We start from the raw sequence: 19,835 nt of genomic DNA, 5'->3' as shown, positions 1-19,835 counted from the left end.
CAAATAGCAGGTGGCAGCTCCTACTAATCTTAGGGTTGAGTTTAGAAAAAGATATAGCAGTGGACACCTGTAATTGGCAGGGGCTTACACCAGTTCAACCTTTTAAGGTATCAGGATTTCAAGTCCCAGGATCACCCAAGAGTTCGAGAAACACTCCTTTAAAATGATCTCCAAAATTATGACTTAGGACAGGTTGTTTTTGGATGAGACACCACCTGGAAATCCCAGGGCCACAAGCCAGAACAGAAAAGCTAAATCAACTTCCATGAATCCACAAGGAGTGAAGTTCAACTTGAAGGATGCTTTACCTTTACTCTTAATTTACATCATTTAGCAACTGTTCATAATTACCACAGACCCTTCAAAAGATACTTACCATCCTATTTCCAATGGCCACACAATGACTCCTATTTCATGAGATTGCATTTGGGGCATTTATCAACTGGCTCACCTTTATGACTCTTTGCAGCATCCTGGGGTCATTTGACCACAATTTTCAATGTTTTACACCAATTTCCATAAAAAAAAAAAAACCAAAAACACACCCACTGGGATAAAATTAATTTGCTTAACCACCTTAATGATCAGTGTTTCCTTAATAGCCGCATCAAAAAAAAATGCCAAAAAACCCAGAGACAGTCCATTCATCAAAAATAGCCCTGTGAAACCTCAATTTATGACAATGATTTACAACCATAATTCCAGTTGTAAGTCAATGACCACCTGTACTATTCAATGGTACAATAATGTGCACTACTGACCCCATGCATGTTATTCAAAACCAGCTTTCTTACTAGAGCTTCCTCTCTCCAGGAAACCCAGATGAGGCTGCAGAGCAAAAACTACAAAATTTATCTCTTTCAAAGCACACAGAATTAAGCTGAAAGAGTTCCTCCATAAATTTAACACAACACACTCCAATTCCTCTCCACTTCATTTAAGAGAGACCTTTCTTGGCAACAGAAGTTGAAAAGAGGCAGGATTTTTTCTTTTGTTTAAAGCCACCTCAAACTTCAAGGAATGATACCGTGAGGCACGCGTGGCTTCTCATTCCCAAACAGCCATTCGAGTCAGCAAAATATTCAGCGGCCGAATCCCAGTTTCCAAAGAAGAGAATAAATCCATCAAGGAAGGAAGGACAAAAAACATGAACCGTCAGCATCTTTCTAAACGAAACCAAATAGCATCCAGAGCTAAAATCTCAAATTCTGCTGAGGGTTTTGGGTTGTTGTTTTGTTTTTGTTTTTTGAAAGGAGCTTCTCTTCCCCCCACCCCAAAGCTAATGGACAGCTCCCTTCCTAAACAAGGGTATCCAGAGGGTGTCAATCACAGCTTTTTTTTCCATTCTCAGAGCCTTTTAAGATGAGGGTCACTTCAACCCCCTGAATCCCCCCTCCCCCACCAGCCACGCCCCCCCTCTTCTTCCACTGCCCTGCTGCCAACCCAGAGACAGTCCATTCATCCAAGGGCCACCTCCCTCCCATCTTTTGAATTTTTTTCCTTCTCCTCCTCCTAAGGAAGCCTTCTCCCAATAAAGGAGAAATATTTGTAGCTCAGGTTTGAAATGCTTGGGGTCCTTGGTACTCTCTCTGAAGCTGGTGGCTTCCTTGCAGATGTTTTATGACCCAGCTAGATAACCTCCTCATTTTAACAGATTGACAAGAGTTGGAAGGGACCTTGTAAAGGTCATCTAGTCACACCCCGACCCGCCTCCCGCCACCTCCAAGCAGGAAACCCTCTCTACACCATTTCTGACAGATGGCAGTCCAGTCTCCTCTTGAAAGCCTCCAGTGATGAAGCGCTAGAAGAGAATGGGGGTTTGCTCTCGGGTTTGTACCCACTCCTCGCTAGCACGGATGGCGTTCCCTAGCTGGGTCATGAAACGTCTGGCTAGGAAACAGGCAGGCTCGGAGACCACCAAGGAACCCCCCCCCCCAAAAAAAAAAAACTCTTTTTCCCTCCCCAGGAGGAAAGGGAGAATGAAAGACCCCAGCCCCATTACTTCCCCCTCCTGCTGCAGACCCCCCCCTTCAGAAGCCGACTTCCCGACACACTGCCCAGCCAAACCTCCCTGCAAGGGGGGCACAGCCCCCTCGCCACAAAGTTGCTGTTGCTCCCCTGTTCCCCCCGTCCCTCCGCGCCCCGATCACCTTATGAGGATCCCCCTGCCCGCCCCTCTCAAACCCACCGTGGAGGACAGGGGCGCCTCCCCCTCCGCCAAACCAGGGGGGAAGCCTCAGCCCGGCCCCACGCCTCCTTCGAGGGGGAAGGGCCCAATGCCGAAGAAAGGGGCGCTTCTCCCCGCCCTCGGCCCAGAAAAGCCCGCGCCGTCCGGGGCTTGGCCACGCCTCCCCGGGCCGCCGTGAGGAAGCGGCCCCTCGCGCGCGCCACGACCACCCCTCTTTCCAGGAATGGAACGGTCCACCTTTCCCTCTCCACACTGGCCGGATCCAAAGCATATGGGGGGAGTCTGTTGGAGGGAAACGGCTCCTCGGGGGCTTCCTCAGCCCCTCCCCCCGCCCCGTCGTCTCACCTCGCGCGCCTCGGCCTTCAGCTCCTTCCCGCGCCTCCGTCCGTCTCCACCGCCGCCCCGCGGTGGTGCTTTTCCCAGCTGAGCGGCCGGGACCTTGGCCTCCAACCAGGAAGTGGCCCGGTGTGACACCTACTCCTCGCTGCCATGACAACGCTCCCCCGCCCGCCGGGCTCGGGCCAGGGAAAGCCTCGGCTCTTGGCCGCACGCCGCCGCCTGGCAGCGTCGAGGGCGTTCCCAAGCAGGGCGCCATTTTGCATTCCAAGGAGGCTACGGCGGCCGGCAGGGGCAAACCGGTTCCCGCTTTCTCTCAGCCTCTCTACCATCTTCAGTCAAAAGCGAGGCGGAGGTTCCGCCTCTTGCGGAAAAAGAGCTGCAGGATGTTGCTCGGTATGGACTCCAATTCCCAGAACTCCTTAGCCTGCCCTGTTGGGTAAGGAAATCTGGGAGTTGAAGTCCACCCGTTTTAAAGTTACCTTGTTTGAAAAATACTGCTCTAAATAAATGCCTCACTTTAAGGATCAGTCCTGTCATTGCACTTAAAGCGTAAAGAATCTAAAATAAAGTTCAATAATTCGTTATCGGAAAAGCAAACAGAAAGATTAATGATTCCATCTAGCTGATTTCTTTAAAAGGCCGGTGTTTCCTTGTGTTTTGAAATCTTGTCTGAAAGTTCATTTTGGGAAAGCTAGAGGTTGTGAAAGATGAATATAACCCACTGTACCTGAATGTTGTATGATACACTCAGCCACCAATGGGAACCAAAGTAAAACACAACTTTGGATATGGACAAAGGCTTAAGATAAATTGTTTATTTATTTATTTATTATTTATTTGATTTGTCAATTGCTTACAAGATAATAGGTATAAGTAAAAACATAGTTATGAATACATGGATAAATGTAAGAAAAATAAAAAAAGAAAAGAAACAGTATGAACCCAGTCAATTTTTCACACACTGGTCTTACAACAATCCAGGGCAGAGGTGATATTCAGCAGGTTCTGACCAGTTCTGGAGAATGGGTAGCGGAAGTTTTGAGTAGTTCAGAGAACCAGCAAATACCACTCCTGACGGGAGATTTTACAGTATCCTTCCCCTACCACGTCCACCAAGGCACACCCACAGAAGTGGTAGTAAAAAAAAATTGAATCCCACCCATCCAAGGCAATCAGTTATACTAATTTTTGCAAAAAAAAAAAAAGTGGGAAATATTGAAGAAATGGGAAAATTAGATTTAAGTACTATTCTCAGAAATACACACTATCTTGTTGGCCCTATCACCAAGAAGCATCAAGCCGATAAGCATCAAGCAACCCTATGACTATTATTAAGTGTTGTACCTTATGATTCTTGATTCTTGATGAATGTATCTTTTATGTACACTGAGAGCATTTGCTCCAAGACAAATTCCTTGTGTGTCCAATCACACCTGGTCAATAAAGAATTCTATTCTATTCCATTCCATTCCATTAACTGATATTCTTTTAGATTTTCTTGCAGCTTTAAAAAGGAACAGTAACACCAGCTCACCAGAGAACGTTTGTACAATGAGTGTGACTATAAGGGAAGCCCTAGAGGGGGTCTATGACAATTTGCCATGGTCAAGTCGCCACAGCCAACTTGCCACCGTCAACCCAATGCGGGACAATTCACTACAGCCAACCCGCCATGGGACGACATGGGACAAGAGGTACACTAATATCGACGAAATGGTGGAATGGAATCATGAAAGAAAGGATGCAAAAGGACGACAAAATGAAATGTCAATGGCAAAAATTAAACTATTTTTTATTTATTTTAAATAATTAAATAGAGTTGTTAAATTGTCCCACAGAGAGTTGTCTCGTGGCGAGTTGGCCATGGTGACTTTGCTGTGGCAAGTTAGCCGTGGCGAGTTGGCCGTGGTGAGTTTGCCGCAGCCAGTGGGAAAAGAGAGTGCACTTCGGGGAGCCAGCCACTCTAACAGTGGTTGGGTGACACGTGTGAATGCAAACCAAATTTCTGGTAGGGCTACAGATTTCAAAGCAACTGGAATTTGGAGTGACTGACAATGAACAGCTCCCAGATTCAATAAGGGGACCTCAGAGTGGGGGAAGCATTTTCAAGAGAAAAAATGGGGTTTCCACTGAATAAAGCCTTATTTCTTTGCCATTGCTATGAAAGGGCTGGGGTCACTTGCATTAGAACATAGCAGGGCACGAAAAGAGGAGGGAAACAGAAACTCCACTGACCTCTATGGATCGGTGAGTCAGTGGCAGCTAAACCAGTATAACCGAAAGAAAACAATACACCTCTGGCCAAAACTTTTGGCACCCTCTCTTGGGAAGCTAAGAACACATTCCAGAAGAAGGCGATGGCAAACCACGATTGACATAGTGTTTATTTATTACATTCATATGCTGTCCATCTCCCTATCCAAAGCGACTTTGGGAGGATGAGAAAATAATATTTATTTATTAAAATGATAAATAATTAAAATAAATTTCATTTATATTTATATATCAAATCTGGACACCACCCATCGCATTCACAGAGCAACTATGAGTTTGGTCTGTTGGTAGAAATACTGGGGTGAGATTCTTATAGTGAATACAAAAGAAAATACAGGTTGTTCTCAGCTTATGAGCATAACTGAGCCCAGAATTTATGTTGCTAAGTGACACATTTATTAAGCGAGTTTTGTTCCATTTAACAACCTTTCTTGGCACAGTTGTTAGGTGAATCATTGCAGTTGTTAAGTTAGTAACACAATTGTTAAGTGAATCTGGCATCCCCATTGACTTTGCTTGTCAGAAGGTCGCAAAAGGGGATCATGTAACCCCAGGACACTGAAACAGTCATAAATACAAGTCAGTTGCCAAACAGCTGATTTTTGATCATGTGACCATGGGGATGCAACAGTCATAAGTGTGAAAAATGGTCATAAGTCACTTTTTTCAATGCCATTGTAACTTTGTACAGTCACCAAATGAACTGTGGACTACCTGTAAAGAGACTCTTCTTTTATGCGTAGTGGAGAAAGAACTTGGGAAAAAAATGGGATTTTGCTGTTTATATGTGTGTTGACAGCAGCAAGAATGCTTTATGTACAAAAATGTACATTTAATTCCCACAACAGATAATGGACTGGAAAAACTGATGGCACTAACAGAGATGACTAAATTCATATCCAGCTTTGTTTCTGCTTGGAAACCGCTTCTGACTTTTGTGCCTGAGATGTGGGGGAAAAGAAACGTTGACTTTGCTTGTTTTTTGGGGGTGGGATTGGATAAGTTTGTTGTTCTAGAAATCGCTAGCACATTTTAATATGTAAAATTAAAACGCTGAGGCTATTATGTTATTATCTTAGGGGGGTGGATTAGAAGACCTCCAAAGTCCCTTCCAGCTCTGTTCCGATTGATTGAAATGGTCTAGGGTCTCCTGATTTAGCAGGGGGTTGGACTAGGAGACCTCAAGGCCCCTTCTTCCAGCTCTATTCTGATTGCTTGTAGATTGCTTGATTGCTTATTATTCTATTGCGATAAAAAGAGTTGGACGTCCATATTTTTCTTTTTACCGTACCCTTTTTTCCTTTCCGCCTCTGGCCGGCAGGGGTCCCCCTTGAGCCGCTCCCGCTCTGCGCCGCTGTAACGAGGCCATGGCTGCCGCCACCGCCGCTGCTGCTGCTGCCCGTGGAGGGCTTTGCGGGGCGAAGTTGGCGCGGCTCGTCCTGGGCAGCCGGACTGTTTCGACCGGCAGCTCCGCAGCCCCAACTCCCGATGGGGAGCGCCAGCAGGAGCAGCAAGGGAAGCTCACCCGCGTGTGGCAGAGCGAAGGCATCAGGTTGGGCAGAGAATGCAAAGCCCGGGAGGTTCCGGGTTAGAATAGAATAATAGAATGGTTAGGATAGCATAGCACAGGATAATAGGATAGGATAACAGGATAGCATAGGATAGGATAATAAAATAGGATAGGATAATAGGATAGGAATAGGATAGAGTAATAGGATAGGGCAAGGGTCTTCAAACTTGGCAAGTTGAAGACTTGTGGACTTCAACTCCCAGGATTCCTGAGCTAACATGACTGGAGGAGGAATTATGGGAGTTGAAGTCCACAAGTCTTAAAGTTACCCCTGAATAAGGTAATAGGATAAGATAATAGGATGAGATAGGATAGGATAATAGCATAGGATAGCATAGGATAATAAATAGGATAGGATAATAGGATATGATAGGTCCTATTCTGTTTTCCTATCCTATCCTATTACCCTATCATAAGATAATAGGATTGGGTAACAGGATAGGATGATGGGATAGGATAGGATAATAGGATGAGATAGGGTAGGATAATAGGATAGTATAGGTTAGGATACTAAGATATGATAGGATAATAGGATAGCATAGAATTCAGAATAGAATTGGTGGGGCAGAACTGCCCCTTCTCCCTGCAGCCCTCCTTGGCTTGGGGGGTACCCCTCCTTTGGCAAAACCGAGCATTGGGTTTTGCAACTACAAGTTGCAAGCCTGCAAGATCACCAGCACCAACAAGTGTCTGGGAATGGGGTGAAGTGGGAGGAGGAGGATCCGCTGAGCACCTGTTCGGATATAGAAGCGATCGGGGCTTTTTCTCGGCTTGCTTCCCTGAGAAAATGTTTTAAAGCGGCGTTTTTCAAAGTAGGCCGCTTTAGAAGGCATGGACTACAAATCCCCAGAATTCCTCAGTCAGCTTTAAAGCCAGGCTGGTTTAAAAAGAGGAAACCGCTTGCAATGCCTTTTTTGGGGAGGGGGCCCTGATGGTAGGTAACCTTGCCTTACTCACTGGGTCCAGGGTCCTGCAAGTGGACGCAATCTGGAATCTCGACAGGGCTTGGCCATCACTTGAGACTTTCAAGAAGAGATTGGACTCCCATCTGTCAGAAATGGTGTAGGGTCTCCTGCTTGGGCAGGGGGTTGGACTAGATGAGCTACAAGGTCCCTTCCAACTCTGATTGTCTGTTATCTGTTATGCCATTTGCAAATGAAACAGATTTTGTCTTTGCATAATTCTTGAACGTTGCTGTAATTGACTGACCGTAGCTTGTCTAGATCTGAAAGAGGAATTATAATAAGATCATCTGGGTTTTTATTTTATTTTTTGGTACAATTCAAGATGTGTACATATGTTTTCCCCACAACAACAACCCTGTGAGGTGGGTTGGGCTGAGATAAGGACTGACCCAAAATCATCCAGCAGGCTTTCATACCCAAGGGAGGGCCAGAAGCATTCTGACATACACACACACACACAATCTGATATCACCTTTTAAACCAGGAGTGGGCAACTAATGACAATTTTATGACTTGTGGACTTCAGTTCCCAGAATTCCAGAGCCAGCAAGAAATTTGGGGAGTTGAAGTTCATTGCTGGTAAAGTTCTCTCAGTTGCCTATACCTGCTTTAAACCAATGCATCTTTTTACATGGGTTTACACAGTGTGTAAATTCACCCCGGCCGATCCAAGTAGAATTCAGGTGGCAGGCAACAAAATCCACACCAATAAAATGCATTTTGTGCAGCCTCCATAATCCAGGTATGGTTAGTCCTTGACAGATGACTTGGGACTGTAATTTCTGTTGTTAAGCAAGGCAGTTGTGATTTGCACCCAAATTTACAACACTTTATGCCATGTTCTTTAAGCAAATCATTGTGGTCATTAAGTAAATTGCACAGCTGTTATGTGAATCCCCTGTTATAATTTGGCTTGGCAGCAGCTGGCTGTCACAATTGAAGGGCCCAGGACGCTGCAACCATCATAAATATATGCCAATTGTCAAATGCCCAAATTTTGATCATTAGGCATCATAAATGCGAGGACTGGTCGTACATCATTTTTTTTCAGCATTTGTAACTTTGACTAGTCATAAAGTCTGTTTGTAAATGAATGGGTCATAAGTCAAGGACTACCTGTACTGAATTTTACTTTTACAGTATCTTGAGTCAATACAAACCATCAAACCATTAACTAAGTATTTGGAATGCAATCACATAACGTCCTAAAACGGCCCCTGTTTTTCCCATAAGGTCAAGTTTACCAACTGCAAATTTAGCAAGCAGCTTTTTTCAAAAACATCCTCTCCCGCCCCAGCACAATTAATTAATAACTAATAGTGCATCAACAAGAAATTCCTTTTTGGAAATGCTAAGATAATGATCAGTTTCTAAATAAGTGAGTGAACTGAACTGGGCAAGGGAAGGAAAAGAAAAGGGGATGAATTAATAGTGGATTAAATTTAGAGTGGAGGAAATTGTTGAAAAAGTGATTTCAGAAGGAAGCCCCATTTCTGCCTGAGTTTATTACCTGGGAAGCAATCTTTTGAGATGACCTCAAAATCAGAAAACCCACCTTGCAAAATCCATTTGCAAACCATGCTTTGATAGGTTTGGGGACAAATCACTTCCTAGGCCTCTCATTCAGGGGGGAAAAAAACATCCTCAGCTTGCAAATATATTTGATCCCAATCAGGGAACTGCAAATATAAGAGCAAATTGCCAGTTATTCAGTCAAAGAACCAGATTGTTTTCCTTTAAAGTGCTTTGTTGCTTCATGCAAGCCATCTACAATTTTAATTATGCATTCTTTCTGACCCAAAAGCACATTTCAAATACTGAATAGTATTGTGGATAAGCCCATTCACAGAGAAGCTGTCTTTTGAAATTTTTTGTAGATTTTTTTTAAAAAATCATGACTTTGACTATGTGATGACCCAGGGTGGGATACAAAATAAAGGAAGTCACAAAAACAGGAATAAAACCCATTTATTCCTTCAACTTCACTTCAAAGCTCCAAATATCCTTGATTGGAGACAAAAAAACTCCCCCTCAAACAGTTATGGCAAGGAGGAAACGCCGCTTAAACTGAAAATGCCTATAAATTATAAAGAGTAAAAACAACACAAACCACACTGAAGCAATTAAGGGAACCAGGCCAGATAAGGGCTTGAAGACACCCACAGAGATAGGAACACACACTGGGAAGGACGCCAAACTCAGATAGGAATGACAGAGTAGATATATTTTTCCATGCTTTGTTTCCAGCACTGGCCCATATGCATGTCCGTCCTTTTAAACTACTCACAGCTACAGCCCATGAAGAGGATCAAGGCCCTTTCCTCCCCCACAGACCACGCCATTCACGTCTTTCCCTTATCCTCCCCTCCCTGCGTGCCCTAGGATGGAGAGGGGATGGGCCTGGGTCCTTCTCTGACTGCCCAGCCGGCCTCTGCCCTTCCCCAGCCTCCTCCACAACCTCCGGAGCCCCACTTCCACTCCCTGTTGGCTGTTCCTCCTCTCCCTTGGAGTCATTCTCTAACTGGGGCATGACAGACTAGCTTTTTTTCATTTCAACCAAATTAGCATGAAAAATGTGTTACCTGCAGATATGCCGAACTTCTGCAGCAACAGGTGAGAAGTTGCAAACGGCTACATCATCACTCATAAAACGTACAACCATTGCAGCCATTCTCTTCCCCCTGTGGTAGGGCTTCTCTCCTTCCTACTTAGCTGCTTTCCAGGACATCTTATAAACATTCATTTTTCTTTACAGGAACATTGTCCTCAACAACCCTGGGAAAAGAAATGCACTCTCCCTCTCCATGCTGAGGTCCCTCCGTCAGGATATTTTGCACAATATTGACAGCACGGATTTGCGCGTCATTATCATTTCAGGTAGGTTGTACATTCACAATCCAAAAATGAATGAAGACGGAATTTGGCAGAGGATTTCTTCTCAATCACCTGCATCTAACTACCCTGTTTCCCTGAAACTATGACCTACCCTGAAAGTAAGTCCTAGCTTGATTTTTACACGTGAGCCCAATATAAGCCCTACCCCCAAAACAAGCCCTAATTAAGATCCCACCCACGGGTAAAAATTAAGCTAGGGTGGGGATGAGGGGTGGAGCTGCCCTACGACTTACTTTTGGACAGTTGTAGCCAGGCCTCGCCCACCCCGATACCTTCCTTGCCGGCCCATTTCTTCTGCAGCTGGCAAGGCTGGCAAGGCTTTCCTGAAGGCCTCTGTAGCTGAGAAGAAAGCTCTGGATCGATCCAGAGCTCTGTTATCACCTGCAGGGGCCTTCAGGAAAGCTTTGCTGGCCACAGAAGAAGCTCCTGAAGGCCTCTGACAGCGAAAAGGAGGCTGGGGGGCGACATGCACAAGTTAGGTTAGTCCATGGATGACATCCCCCGAAAATAAGACCTGGTGCCTTTTTTGATGGCAAAAAAAAAATATAAAGCAGGGTCTTATTTTGGGGGAAACACGGTATTATTAGTCTAAAGTGGAGACTCAGTATCTACAATCTCCCTTTTTAAATCCATGAGGTTTTTAAGTTATACAGGTCATCCTCAACTTACAACTGTTCATCTAGTGCAGGGGTCGCCGACCTTTTGGACCTCAGGGACCACCAAACTCATAATTTTAAATCCCGCGGACCACTAATATGAATTTTGACTGATGGTGGCTCACAGACATTGATGGGAAAGTCGGTCCCATTTTCCAGAGCTGCAGTAGTCACAGGACTGGCCCTTTGGTCATCCCGGAGCAGCTGCTCCTCCACCTTGGAGCACCGGACTGCCATGGACTGGAGGAGCTGCTCCAGGATGACCAAAGGGCCAGTCCTGTGACTACTGCAGCTCTGGAATATGGGACCGACTTTCCCACCAACATCAGCAAGCCACCCTGGGGCGGACTTCCCTCCCCTGCCGTTGGTCTTACCTTCCAGTTCCAGCTCACGTGGCTCTACTCAAGGTAAGGTTTGCGCTCGGCCGAAGGGTGGGGGCCAGCGGTGGGAGGGCCATGAGGGCAGCGCAGCCTTGTGTTCCCGCGCAGTCTGGATTAATTGCTTTAGGGGAGTGCTTGGGAGGGGGGACATTTCTCTGTGGACCACCAAAATTTTCTTGCGGACCACCAGTGGTTGCCCACCAGTTGGCAACCACTGCTCTAATCAACAGACCATCAAAAAGACTCCCACCAACACTAGCAAGGCAAGCCACTATTATATAAAAATAAAATGTAACCCCACTCCCTTGTAGTACTGATGATGTTACCTAGTTTGGTAAAGAAACGTCTGCGAGAAAACCACCAAGTTCAAAGAGCACCATGGACCGTGCTATCCAACCATGATGGCTTGTGAATCATGTTTCAGCCCTTCATGCGAACACAGTACAGGTGTATTTTTCTACAGAACATGTTTAAGCATGTTCTAGTTCAGTGTGTTGTGTGAACTAGGTCATTGTGGTATCCTGTGCAAACATCTCCTTATTTTTCCAAACTTCTCTGAAGCTGAAGGCCCTGTGTTCTCCTCTGGACATGACTTGAAGGAATTGACTCCGAAGGAAGACACAAAACAGCACATGGACATCTTCAAAACCTGTTCAGAGGTGAGTTTCCACATTGACTTGGTCAACCCTGTGAAAAATTTCTCTCTCTTTACAATTGGCTGACTTCTCTCTCTCTCTCTCTCTCTCTCTCTCTCTCTCTCTCTCCTCTCCCTCCTTTCTCCCTCTCTCTCTCCTTCTCCCTCTCCCTCCCCCTCTCTCTCATTGTGTGCCAAAATGTTAACTTTAAATCAGGGGTCTCCAACCTTGATAACTTTGAGACTTGTGGACTTCAACTCCCAGAATTCTTCAGCCTGTTCTGGGAGTTGAAGTCCACAAGTCTTAAAGTTGCCAAGGTTGGAGACCCCTAATCCAAATACTGACTGCATTAATGACTAATTAGCCAAATCTGTCCATTTTCCCCATTGTTGAATGACTAAAACCTCCAACGTCAGAGGCCCAAAGTTAAATTCCATCCTGGAATAAGGAGAAACGTAAATAGACCCAATGAAACATTTTGCTTCAAGCAGTAATATGGAATGTACAGTGGCTCAGAATTGAAAGGGAAAAAAGAGAGGGGGTTTATTCCCCTATGGGAATTCGCAACAAAAATTCAGAAAGTCACTGCGGTGCCCCAGAAAAAAAAATACAGTTGTTATATATAACTCCCAACAGGTGCTTGTAGGATCTGAGCATCTTTTTCTTCTCAAATCTCCTGAGCATTTGGGTGATTTCTTGTATCTTATGAAGCGGTGTAAGATGTAGGGATATCTGGAAATTGGAAATAAGTCATAAGACTCTTTGGACTTTACATTCAAGCACTTCTAAGGAGGGAAGGGACCTTGGAGGTCCTCTTGTCTGACCCTGGAATCTTGATACCAGCCCACACAAAAGAGCTGTCCCACCTTGGCTTGAAGATGTCCAGCGATGGACCTCCCGAAGGCTGCTCCATGGTTTGATAGCTCTCATGTTTACAGATTATCAGAGTTAGAAGGGACCTTGTAGGTCATCTAGTCCAACCGCCCTCCCAAGCAGGAGACCCTACACCATTCCTGACAAATGGCAGTCCATTCTCTTCTTGAAAGCCTCCAGTGATGAAGCTCCCACAACTTCCGAAGGCAACTTCTGTTCCATTGGTTGATTGTTCTCACTGTCACAAAATTTCTCCTTATTTCCAGGTTGAATCTCTCCTTGTTCAGTTTCCATCCATTATTCCTTGTCTGGCCTTCAAGTGTTTTGTAAAATAACTTGACCCCTTCCTCTTGGTGGCAGCCCCTTAAATATTGGAAGGCTGCTATCCTGTCTCCCCTGGTCCTTCTCTTCACTAGATAATGTTCTGGAAGTTCCTTCTGGTTCCGAGTTTGCATCTCCACCAAGTGTTTGTTGTCCTACCATTAGGACAAGATGGAGAATAAAGCCAAACTCTCTTCCTTGTGATATATCGCCCTTTCAAACAGTAGAAGATCGCTATCCTATCTTTCGTTTAGTCTTCTCAATTCTTTTCATCCTTTTTTTCCCCCCATAGGATTTAGTGCCTAAGCTAGTGTTTCTCAATTTTGGCCACTTAAATATGTGTGGACTTCAACTCCCAGAATTCCCCAGCCAGCCACAAGGGACCATGGCCTGTTGTGGCCCACTCGGACAGTGAGGAGGTTGGGGAGGAACATGGGCCAGTCCTGGAGTCTGGGGAAGGTTCTGATGAGATGAAAAGAATGGAGAAGACTACACGAAGAAAGAGTAGCAATTTTCTGATGTTTGAAAGGAAGGAAGAGAGTTTGGTTTTATTCTCCATCTTGTCCTAATGGTAGGATAACAAACACTTGGTGGAGATCCAAACTCAGAATCAGAAGGAACTTCCAGAACATAAATCTAGTGAAGAGAAGGACCAGCGGAGACAGGATAGCAGTCTTCCAATATTTGAAGGGCTACCACAGAGAGGAGGGGGTCAAATTATTTTCCAAGGCACCTGAAGGCCAAACATGGCTGGCTGGGGAATTCTGGGAAATGGAGTCCACACATCTTCAAGTGGCCACAGTTGAGAAACAGTGGTGTGAGGCCTTTACCCTCTTCTGGAGTCTTCTCCACAACCCTTGCAGTTCTTCAGGGTCCTTGACTTGGGTTGACCGGAGCTGGATCACTGTATTCCAGATGTGACCCAACAAAAAGGGGTAAAGTGGAATTATCACTTCTTCTGATCTCCATGCATTAAGATGGACGCCTCTTGTTTCCTTTCTTTTTAAAACACTTCCTAACAGGTCATGACCTTGCTCCCAAAGCTACCCGTGCCCGTGATTGCCAAAGTGAACGGCCTTGCCACGGCCGCGGGTTGCCAGCTGGTGGCCAGCTGTGACATTGCCGTGGCCAGCGAGAAGTCCAAGTTCGCCACCCCTGGAGTGAACGTAGGTCTCTTCTGTTCAACACCCGCGGTGGCCATTGGAAGATCCTTGCCTAAAAAGGTAGGCCTTACCAACCAGTGGGCCGTTGTTCTGGCCTAGGCTTCCCAAGATCACGGAGCCGACTCCTTGTCCCAATAAAACCCCTTTTATTTAGGTTAAAGGGAATTCCTCTCCAGCAAAGGCTTTCATGAGATTTCACAACTACGGACCTTTCTCGGAGAGTTGCCAGGCCGATATCTTCCAAACGCCACGCTGTAGCACCAATTACTTGGGCAAGAAATCAGGAACAGATCTTCACCCTAACGAATTGAACTAATTGTCTCCTGCCAACACCACTCCCCTTTTGCTCCTCTTTATTCCCTATGGGAGGGGCCATTCACCACCCACCTGGCAGGGGAAGGTTACTGCAAAATCCCCATTCCCTCCCCACGCCATTAACCTGCTTTCCAGCTCCGTTCTCCTGTGCAGGGCAGCAAAAGAAGACCCAGCTGATCAGCTGGGACTCGGGAGGCAGAGAAGAGATGGGGGAGGGGCCAGTCAGAGGTGGTATTTGCCGGTTTTCCGAACGACTCAAAATTTCCGCTACCGGTTCTCCAGAACTGGTCAGGACCTGCTGAATACCACCTCTGACGGTGGCTCAGTGGTTAGAGTGCAGTACTGCAGGCTACTTCTGCTGCCTGCTGGCTGCCTGCAATTTGGCAGTTCGAATCTCACCAGGCTCAAGGTTGACTTAGCCTTCCACCCTTCCAGAATGGGTAAAATGAGGACCCAGATTATTGGGGACAATATGTTGACTCTGTAAACCGCTTAGAGAGGGCTGTAAAGCACTGTGAAGTCTAAATGCTATTGCTATTAGCTATGAGTTGCTACCTCATTCGAAAATCAAAGGAAAAGCCCTACCTGTATCTCTAAGCCAGCTCACTTCTTCAGAAACAGAGGTAGCTGGAGAAGATGTTCCCACTGGTAATTTTAATGCATGCTCAAATTCGTGCAAAATATTCGTCTGGGGATGCTTCCTAGCTCAAACCTGCCCATCAGATGGGTATCAGAATCTTGAAATGAGCCAGGTGATGAACATCAAATTTTCTAGCTCAGGTTTACAGATTAACAGAGTTGGAAGGGACCTTGTAGGTCATCTAGTCCAACCCCCCCATCCAAGGAGGAGACCCTACACCATTTCTGACAGATGGCAGTCCAGTCTCTTCTTGAAAGTCTCAAGTGATGGTGCTTCCACAACTTCCAAGGGCAACTTCTGTTCCATGGGTTGATTGTTCTCGCTGTCAGAAAATTTCTCCTTATTCCCAGATTGAATCTCAATCGGTTTCCATCCATTGTTCCTTATCTGGCCTTCCGGTGCTTTGGAAAATAGCTTGGCCCCTTCCTCCTCTCTGTGGAAGCCCCTCAAATATTGGAAGACTGCTATCCTGTCTCCCCTGGTCCTTCTCTTCACTAGTCTAGCCAGGCCCAGTTCCTGTCAGGTATTTTCTTCCAGGTGGCGCTGGAGATCCTCTTCACCGGCGTGCCCATGGCAGCTCAGGATGCCCTTCTCCACGGACTCATCAGCCGAGTTGTACCGGAGGACCAGCTGGAAAGCGAGACCCTAAAAATTGCCCAAAAGATTTGCCAAAGTAGCCGGGCCGTGTTAGCTCTGGGGAAGGCCACTTTTTACAAGCAGATGGAACGTGACATTAGCACGGCCTACCAGATAGCTTCACAGGTCATGGTGGAGAACCTGTCTATGAAGGATGGGAAGGAAGGAATTGAGGCCTTCGTTTCTAAACGCAAACCCAACTGGTTCCATTCTTGAAAGAAACATTTCCAAGGAACATTCTAGGCCAGTGTTTCTCAACCGTGCCAACTTGAAGTTGCGTGGACTTCAACTCCTAGAATTTCCCCCAGCCAGCCAGTTTTGGGGTTTCCCAAACCTGCTTTGGAAAATTCTAGGACTTTCAGTTTGTTTTTTACAGGATCCCTTATCGGCCTACGATTATTGGTTTGCAAAGGGTCTTGCACTCGTGTCTGTCCTAATCGGTTACTTCAGGCACTCTGATCTGTGGGGGAAAAAATGGCCTGTGTATTTGCACAACACTCTTAACTAGCTGCCTTGAAGGTGCTGTATTCGTACAATAGGCTTAGCACAATTTGGTTATTTTCTTCTCATTGGGTGGACTGTGTGAATCCAGACCATTGGATTAATATATGATTTAAGGCAGTGGGTTTTCCCCCCAAAAAAAACTTGACAACTTGGTGTAGACTTCCCGTTGTGTAGAATTGGCAAAATGTGTGGAATATCCCAGAATATCCCAACTAGCACGCTAGGAATTGAAATCCTCACATTTTAAAGTTGGCAAGTTTGAAAAACACTGCTTTAAGCTATCATGTGAATCCTGAAAATGTATTAATACAGTTAAGTAGATTAGGTACATTGTACAAATTCACACACTATATTGTATGGTGTTAAAAAAAAGCAGAGTTTCATAGATGCCGAAATTACAAAGTCTACGTGTATATTACATCGTTATTAATTTAATGGTTACATGTTACTTCAATTATAACAGACTGTGACTGATGGTGCTAAACCATTGTTTGCCTAATCACAATTTACTAAATAAACCGCCATATCTGAATGTAACTAGTATAATAAACCAAAAACTGGCCAAACATATAGTGGCTTAATTGAATTCCTGCAGTACCTAGACTTATAAGTTGTGACTTCCTTGGTTTGTGACTTCAGATGTCAAGCGCAAAGAATCAGGATCTTTCTTGTGAGTCGTGCCAAGCGCCTGGGAAATCAGGAGATTCAGGCAGTTCAAATACATATAAAGATTTATTATAAGCTTAAGCTCTCTGCCAGAATTTGAACTACTAACATTCAAAGCAATTTGGCGGTAGATAAAGAATTCACGGTGGGCTGGACTTAGATCTCTTGTGGGTGTGCATGTACCCTGTTTCCCCGAAAATATGACCTACCCCAAAAGTAAGTCCTAGTGTGTGCCTCCTACACCCTATTTTCGCTGGTAGAGGGCTGCAGGAGGCCGTCATGACCATAAACAGGGCATGGGTTGGGGATCATGCGAAGAATGATGACACATTTAACCAGAGCTGGCTGGGTGAGATTGGGGCAGTCACCAGGAGACAATGGTATCTAGAAACACTACACTATCAAGCAAATTAGTTTAGTTTAGTTTAGTTCATTGTCATTGCACATCGTACAACAAAATTAAATACTTCAGTGTACCATATAGTAGAATTCAATAGAGTTACGGCCCTGGGATAGAAGCTTTTTTTCAGCCTATTTGTTCTTCCTTTTATTATCCTGTACCATCTGCCAGGTGGTAATAGTTCAAATAAAAAGGGTGCCCAGGATGAGATGGATCTTTGAGAATGTTTTGAACTTTCTTAATGCAGCGGGAGCTATAAAGCTCTTCTGAAGAGGGGAGAGGGCAACCAATGATCAAAATTCAGCTGGAATTTATCCTTTGCATTGATGACTCCTGAATTATGTCTCCCAAGCTAGAAGCATCTGGTGTAGAAAACATTTCTATATATATATGGAGAAACGCTGGCCCTTCAGATGTTCCTGAATGACAATTCCCCTACTTCTTTAGTAACCCTTCCCGCTGGATGGATTTGAATTGTTGTTCGGGAGATGTTGAGCTATTCTAAGGAAGAACACCAGGAGGCGATGTTCACATTCTAAACCGCCAGTCTGTTTCTTCATTCTCTGCAGCAGGAAGAATTCGGATCATTTTTCTGTGACCCACGAATCAGCCAGGAGCAAAATAAAGCAAAAGAATTCATTTTCACTGTCCGGTTTTCAACATCTCTAAACACAATTCATCATTTATTTATCCCAAAATGGCACTTCACTAACTTGGAGGCATCCTCAGGAAGTCCAACATGGTCAAGATTATCCCTGTTAAACTTAATTCAGTTAATTTTCAGTGCATTACTCAAGACGCCAAAGTATTCAAACTATGTTACCTGGAACCCCAGGGTTCTGTGAGACGCATCCTGGAGTTCCACTCGACAGTTTTTGCTTACGGATAGTCCTCAGCTTATGACCACAATTGGAACCAGAATCTCAGTGATGGAGCAAAATGGCCATTAAGTAAAATGTCACTGCTTCATCCAATGACTGCAGATAACAGATAATCAGAGTTGGAAGGGGCCTTATAGGTCATCTAGTCCAACCCCCGCCCTACACCATTTCTGACAAGTGGCAGTCCAATCTCTTATTGAAGGTCTCAAGTGATGGCACTCCCACAACTTCCGAGGGCAAGTTGGTTGATTGTTCTCACTGTCAGAAAGTTTCTCCTTATTTCCAAGTTAAATCTCTCCTTGTTCAGTTTCCTTGTCTGGCCTACAGGTGCTTTAGAAAATAGCTTGACCCCTTCCTCTCTGTGGCAGCCCCTCAAATATTGGAAAACTGCTATCATGTCTCCTCTGGTCCTTCTCTTCACTAGACTAGCCATGCCAAGTACTTGCAACCGTTCATTGTATGTTTTAGCCTCCAGTCCTCTAATCATCCTGGTTGCTCTTCTCTGTACTTTTTCTAGAGTCTCAACATCTTTTTTATAGTGTGGTGACCAAAACTGGATGCAGTACTCTCGGTGTGATCTTACTAAGGCTTTATAGAGTGGTATTAGTATCTCACTTGATCTTGATTGTATCCCTCTGTTAATACAACTTAGGATCGCATTGGCTTTTTTGGCTGCTGCTGCACATTGCTGGCTCATATTTAGCTGGTTGTCCACTAAGACTCCAAGATCCCTCTCACAGTTACTGCTATTGAGTCTGGTTTCACCCAGTCTATATGTGTCCTTTTGGTTTTTCTCGCCCAAGTGTAGGACCTTACTTTTCTCTACATTGAATTTCATTTTGTTAGATACTGCAATCAAGGCACTTCTGGTTGTGGTTGCTAAATGGAAGGAGTTGGTGGCTGGTGGAGGGTAACGTCCCGCCCCAACAGGCCCAGCCTCATGTCACCCCTTGGGAAAATTCATTCCCAGCCTCTGCTCTAAATCAAGCTGGAATTTATTTCCTCTGTACTCAGATAAATAAATGAGGATAGGATCTTTTTCTTAGTCCTTTTGTGTTTTTACTCTAAGGAGTAAAAAAATATTAAAATATAATAGAAAAATATAAGAATTTTAGGCTTCACTATAAAAATATATTTTTATAGTATATGGGGACACGATGGCTCAGTAACTAAGGCGCTGAGCTTGTCGATCAGAAAGGTCAGTTCAGTGGTTCGAACCCTTAGCACCACATAATGGAGTGAGCTCCTGTTATTTGTCCCAGCTTCTGCCAACCTAGCAGTTCGAAAGCATGTAAAAATGCAAGTAGAAAAATAGGGACCACTTTGGTGGGAAGGTAACAGCGTTCCATGCACCTTCGGTGTTTAGTCGTGCCGGCCACATGACCACGGAGACGTCTTCAGACAGCGCTGGCTCTTCAGCTTTGTAACGGAGAGGATCACCGCCCCCTAACGCTGGAAATGACTAGCATGTATGTGCAAGGGGAACCTTTACCTTATAAAAAATATAAGGGGCCTGATGGCTCAGTGGTTAAAG

General features: G+C 45.0%; 2 protein-coding genes across 6 annotated transcripts in view; one reads left to right on the top strand and one right to left on the bottom strand.

Annotated features, from left to right (window-relative positions):
- The window catches only part of USP6NL (USP6 N-terminal like), a 116,414-nt gene extending 113,661 nt beyond the window's left edge, over positions 1 to 2,753 (bottom strand). The window contains exon 1 of one of the 5 annotated variants that reach the window (XM_026678263.2): positions 2,534 to 2,753. The gene's annotated coding sequence lies outside the window, so the exon portion shown is untranslated. The other 4 variants (XM_087968831.1, XM_026678262.2, XM_087968832.1 and 1 more) reach the window with 4 other exon arrangements.
- A 3,403-nt stretch (positions 2,754 to 6,156) lies between these two features.
- Positions 6,157 to 16,921, top strand: ECHDC3 (enoyl-CoA hydratase domain containing 3). The gene is made up of 5 exons (XM_026678265.2): positions 6,157 to 6,353; positions 10,092 to 10,213; positions 11,829 to 11,926; positions 14,119 to 14,319; positions 15,752 to 16,921. Exons 1-5 carry the CDS (start codon positions 6,169 to 6,171, stop codon positions 16,064 to 16,066), a joined length of 921 nt encoding a protein of 306 aa, XP_026534050.2. The 5' UTR covers positions 6,157 to 6,168; the 3' UTR covers positions 16,067 to 16,921.
- The last annotated feature ends 2,914 nt before the right edge of the window (positions 16,922 to 19,835 follow it).

This window comes from Notechis scutatus, chromosome 6 (genome assembly GCF_049901735.1).
Source record: "Notechis scutatus isolate UNSWTSFEM ecotype Mainland chromosome 6, rNotScu1.2, whole genome shotgun sequence".
Classification (NCBI taxonomy): Eukaryota; Metazoa; Chordata; class Lepidosauria; order Squamata; family Elapidae; genus Notechis; species Notechis scutatus.
This window is presented reverse-complemented; position numbering and strand designations above follow the sequence as displayed.

Bases quoted from the DNA above. Each gene is read 5' to 3' on its own strand.
- ECHDC3 (XM_026678265.2), top strand. From the start codon at position 6,169: ATGGCTGCCGCCACCGCCGCTGCTGCTGCTGCCCGTGGAGGGCTTTGC. The intron at 10,214-11,828 runs GTAGGTTGTACA...ACTTCTCTGAAG, and splicing joins GCGCGTCATTATCATTTCAG to CTGAAGGCCCTGTGTTCTCC. The intron at 14,320-15,751 runs GTAGGCCTTACC...ATTTTCTTCCAG, and splicing joins GAAGATCCTTGCCTAAAAAG to GTGGCGCTGGAGATCCTCTT.